General features: G+C 35.7%; 1 protein-coding gene across 1 annotated transcript; it reads right to left on the bottom strand.

The window, feature by feature from the left end:
* Nucleotides 1–1,476: 1,476 nt before the first annotated feature.
* Nucleotides 1,477–3,003, bottom strand: LOC112001654 (uncharacterized). The gene is made up of 3 exons (XM_024033833.2): nt 2,783–3,003; nt 2,160–2,451; nt 1,477–2,013 (listed from the first exon to the last, which is right to left on the bottom strand). The coding sequence occupies exons 1-3, from the start codon at nt 3,001–3,003 to the stop codon at nt 1,477–1,479; spliced, it is 1,050 nt and encodes a 349-aa protein (XP_023889601.2).
* Nucleotides 3,004–4,958: the final 1,955 nt, after the last annotated feature.

Raw genomic sequence — 4,958 nt, 5'->3', positions numbered from 1 at the left:
GACCAAGATTTGACCGTTCAGTCTTGATAAATTTGGACTCACATTATGAAAAATTGAATTCTCTTTAAAAACGATAGCTCATAAGTCGAAATAAGACTTGAAACAAGCAAAATATTGCAAAAACAGTAAAATGGAATCCATCCAACACTTGTGTAATACCCTGCAAATATTAACATATTGATTATTATTTTATTAATTACGTATTTTACACAACATAAAAAGGAGATTAAAATTTTTATAAATGGTTTGCATTGAGAGTGGCAACTTTGGGCTGAAAAAAAAAATTAATTAAGAAAATGGACTTTGTTTATAAAACCCTAGCCCACCAACTTATCTATATAGTATTAAATAAAAAGAAATTGTTCCTCTCTCCTTTTTAAGCCGCCAGCTTTTATTCCCACTCTCTTATTCTCACTGCCGTTCCCCCACACACCTCTCTTTCTCACAAGACCAACCTCTTTCAATATTTGTCACATTGTTTCGAATGTGGGAGAAATTATAAGATCCACATGGTCGATAAGTGATGTGGTTCACCATTCCACTAAAAAATTTTTACCTGTTTAAAATTGTTAGTTAAAAATTTTTTTAAACAGAAATTAATTACTGACTTAGCAATTTTAAACAAGTGGAAGTTTTTTAGTGGAATGATAGACCACATCACTTGTTCATCAGATGACTCTATAATTTCTCTGAATGTAGGGGGAAAAATTTTTTTATTTTTTATTATTATTGTTATTTTTGCTAAAAATAACAAGTTTTCTAATTTGGCGAGCCTTCTAGTAAGTTCATCATCTTTAATACATTGATATCAATCATAAATTGATGCTTTTTTTTTTTCTTTTTTCTAAGAAAGCCAGTTACGTGATAAAATAAACTTCACTATAAATAAATTTTAAAAGCAATGCAATATAGGGCCCGTTTGTTACTGTTATTTAAACAACAATTTTCAATGTTTAAATAATATTACACGCATTTTCATACATTTTTTTACCTATACATATTTCCAAAAGAGTAATGCTACATCTACAAACTATTTTATAATATTTTTACAAACTATTGATGTGGTAAATTCTTATTAGTTCTAATATGAGTTCACCACTAACATCACATTTATGTTTATTAATGATTATTTGAAAATTACTAAAGCCACATTAGCAATTTGTAAAAATGTTGTAAAATAGTTTGTCTATAGCATTACTCTTTCCAAAAAATACAAACAACGTTATTAGAAATCTTTTACCGAATGGATCCATAACAAATATTTGTCACATAGTTTAGTATGTTGGGGAAAAAAAAAAGTTTTTATTTTTTGCTAAAAATAACAAGTTTTCTAATTCGGTGAGCCTTCTAGTAAGTTCATCATCTTTAATAGATTGATATCAATCATAAATTGATGCTTTTTTTTTCCCTCAGAAAACTGGTCACGTGATAAAATAAACTTTACTGTAAATAAATTTTAAAAGCAATGTAATATAACTAATGAAGCTGGATAATGACCTCGTTAGTATGCTCCTTGTCAGTGTTGAAACCTTCAATTTCTAACAAAATGACGAGTGGTTCTTCATGAGGTTGCTTAATTCCTCTTGCATCTCGTTCGGAGAAAGTGATGTTGTCACTCTCTGATCGTCGGTACATCGGAGATGGATGATTGATGTGAATGCTGTTAATTTGCCTATGATATATCTTCTTCAAAGACTTGTATGACCCTCCTGATACGGGTCCCCCTGTTATCGTTCGTATTTCACCTACAGCCTGCCTTGGCTGATCTCGTCCATCATCTTTGGCATTGTCATGAGGCTTGTCGTCAGTCCTTACCCGAGGATGGTGGTCCCTTTTAATGAATTTATGGAGTTTCTCCCGTTGAATAAATTCTTTTATCTGTTCTTTCAGATCACGACATTCGTCAGTGTAATGGCCACGATCCTTGTGGAAGCGATAGTATTTCTTCGGGTCACACTTCCTGGAGGACGTACTTAGCAGTTTAGGCCATTTTAAGCTTGGCTCGTCCTTAATCTATATCAAGATTTTGTATGCGGACATCACTAATGGGGGTGAAGTTCATATTCTTCTTCGGGGAGTCATTGCTCTTGTTTGTCTTAGTCTACGAATATGAATCTTTGCGATATTTCTTCTTACCTTGAGAATCACCAAGTTCTTACTTCTTTCGCTTTCCCATTAACCCCTTTCACAGTAAGGGCATCTTCTCTGTTCATGTACTTTTGAGCTTTGAACAAGAGATCCGTCATAAAGGTCGACGACATCTTCCCCAACAAAAAGATGAAGTCAGGGTTGTTGAGTCCAGCCTGAAAGGTCATCATTATTATTTGATCATCAGCTTTGTCAATTTCTAGCACAGCCTTGTTGAAATGTTTCACATAATCCCTTAGACTTTCACCTTCTTGTTGCCTCACTGTTAGTAAGTAAGAGGTTGGCCTCTTGTGATGCTGCCCCCTAATGAAATGGTAGACAAATGAATCGCTGAGCTATTCAAAATTCGCTATTAAAGATGCTGGCAGCTTACTAAACCATATCCTAGCAGCTCCTCTGAGAGTGGCAGGAAAAGATTTGTAGATAACTTCGTCTAGGGTTTGTTGGAGGTTTAAGATAGTCTTGAAGGCCCCTATGTCATCGTGGGGATCCTTCGTGACATATCCCCTCGACGACATCATAAAATTCCAGCTGCAATAAACGAAACTTCGGAGGCAAGTGGCACTCCAAAACACTGGCTGTGAAAGGTGAATCTATTCTTTTAAGCATGTCGTCAAGGTTCATCGCTGTCTACCCCTTCATGGCATTTTTCACTTCGTCTAGCTCCCTCCGCAAGCTCTTAATCATATGGTCGTTATCATGCATGGACTGCCTAGTATACTCTGTTGTATCTTTTCCCTTGCTATTTTCAAGATTGCTAGCTTCTTCATCATGTCCGCTACTGCTGCGTCGATGATGCAAAGCATTACTACCCTTTGGACGGGCTCGTCGCTTCAATTCTTTGTTTTTTTTCATTAGCTCTTGTACATTTGCTGTCAGGGCCTAAATCTACTAAGCCATGATTGCAGGGTCTGGGCGTGGCATTGGTGTGGTGTCCATCGTGCAGTAGGAGCTTTATCAGTAGGAACACAGTGGCTTGTCGTTTCCCACAGACAGCACCAAACTGATGAAGCCGGATAATGACCTTGTCAGTATGCTCCTCGTTAATGTTGATGGACGATCTTCGATACCTGTTATCAAGAAAAGCAAAGGCAAAGGGGGGTTTCTCCAGCAAAGTGCTAATTGAGAACACTTCGATGATTAAGTCAGTGAAAATGGCTCTCTAAAGAAATTCTCTTACAGGTGTATATCCAAAGTTTTTCATGTCCTTTACCTGGGTTCTACTTTCCTTTTTATAGCTTGCTTTGGATAGGTGCAGGTATGTCTGTTAATGCTGCTCTGAACGTTTTTCTCCTGAGAGAAACATAGCATTAATTGACAATGATGATTCCCTTTAAGGTGTAACGGATGACCGTTGGGTCATCATTGCTTTTGTAACTATTCCGGCGCACTCATTGCTTGTCAGCTGTCCTGTGGGCAGTTATTTGTACTTCAATGAATGATGGCTTGCCTCGTCTATAAGGGTGACATATGACGACGGGGTTTTGCCCTTACTCTTGTCCTGGACTTGAATGTGGATAAGATCGTCTTTCATCTAGACGATCTCCACATTGACATCCGTCAATAACAAATATATGATGCTATATATATATATATATGAATGAGATGGGTTCAAGTTATATTTGGTGTAACTCTTATGAAGTTATACCTATATTAAACCATTAATTTCTCACAAATATAATGGTAGGAAAAATATTAGTATTTATTGCTTTCCAACTCAGTTTTATATAATTAATACTAGCATTTCTTTCTCTCTCTTATTCATTACATTTATAAGCATCTTAACATTTAGGGAGATAAAAAAAAGTATTATTACATTTATAGGCATCTTAACATTTAGGGAAATAAAAAAGAATTGCAAAATCACCGATAACTACAAACATGGATTACATCCAAACAAACCATCTTTTTCCTGTGTCTATTCTAAACAAACCTGGTTTGATCTATGTCTGGATAACCATGTCTGATCTAAAGAAACCTTGTTTGATTTTTCTCCTACAAAATAAAACCATCTTTTTTTTTAAATCTAAATCGATCCCAATATTTTTACTTTTAAGTTTTCCCTACTTATAGGTCAAGGCGACTTGATCATGCGTGGTCTTCCTCGCCACCTTTGGGCAAGGCTACAATGACTTTGGCTTGCATTTCCTTTTCCCATGGGCATGTAGTCAGTGAGGTAGTTGCAAACATTGAGGCTTTTGATTTCATTGAAATTGCTGAGTATCATTGAAAATGTTCTTGTGATGGACATTGATAAATTCCTGCATTTGGGTTTGAGATTTAACCGAGAGAGAAAGAGATCGGAGAAGTTAGCTGATATATATATATATATATATATTTTTTTTTTTTAATAACTAGAAGTTAGTTGATTAGTTTTATGGTTTCATAGTTTCTTTAATTTTGGTTGTAATCCAATTTCATAGGTATCCGTGTGTGGTGGGCCTTTTTGTATTCTGGGCTGAACTGTTCATCGTATTGTGGCCCAATAGTTCTGGGGTAAGAGAGTCGGGACTGGCTCAACTAAAACCCACCTTAAGCCAGCTTGTGCACAAGTTAGGACCCCTTTACAGGGATCTTGATCACGTGTCCACGGTAAGGGATGCTATCATAAAAATATTATGGCAGGAGAGACATAATATAACATGGTAATAACAAGAGGCATTCTAACTAAAGTGCTCGCTGCCAACCAAAGATAATATCTAAACAACTTTGCAATAGGAAAAATGTGATAATATAAGTATGGCAGAAATAAGTTGGCAATAATGAAAAGAATAATGTTAATGCTTAAACAATCATGCTACTAAAAAAGG

The sequence above is a fragment of the Quercus suber genome, unplaced genomic scaffold (assembly GCF_002906115.3).
Source record: "Quercus suber isolate HL8 unplaced genomic scaffold, Cork oak 2.0 scaffold_339, whole genome shotgun sequence".
Lineage (NCBI taxonomy): Eukaryota > Viridiplantae > Streptophyta > Magnoliopsida > Fagales > Fagaceae > Quercus > Quercus suber.
Note: the sequence above shows the minus strand (reverse complement) of the source record. Positions and strands in the feature narration are given on the sequence as shown.

Coding starts and splice junctions, on each gene's coding strand:
- LOC112001654 (XM_024033833.2), bottom strand. CDS start 3,003: ATGAAAAAAAACAAAGAATTGAAGCGACGAGCCCGTCCAAAGGGTAGT. Junction 2,452..2,782: donor GTGAAAAATGCCATGAAGGG/GTAGACAGCGAT, acceptor CCATTTCATTAG/GGGGCAGCATCACAAGAGGC. Junction 2,014..2,159: donor TTAATGGGAAAGCGAAAGAA/GTAAGAACTTGG, acceptor ATCTTGATATAG/ATTAAGGACGAGCCAAGCTT.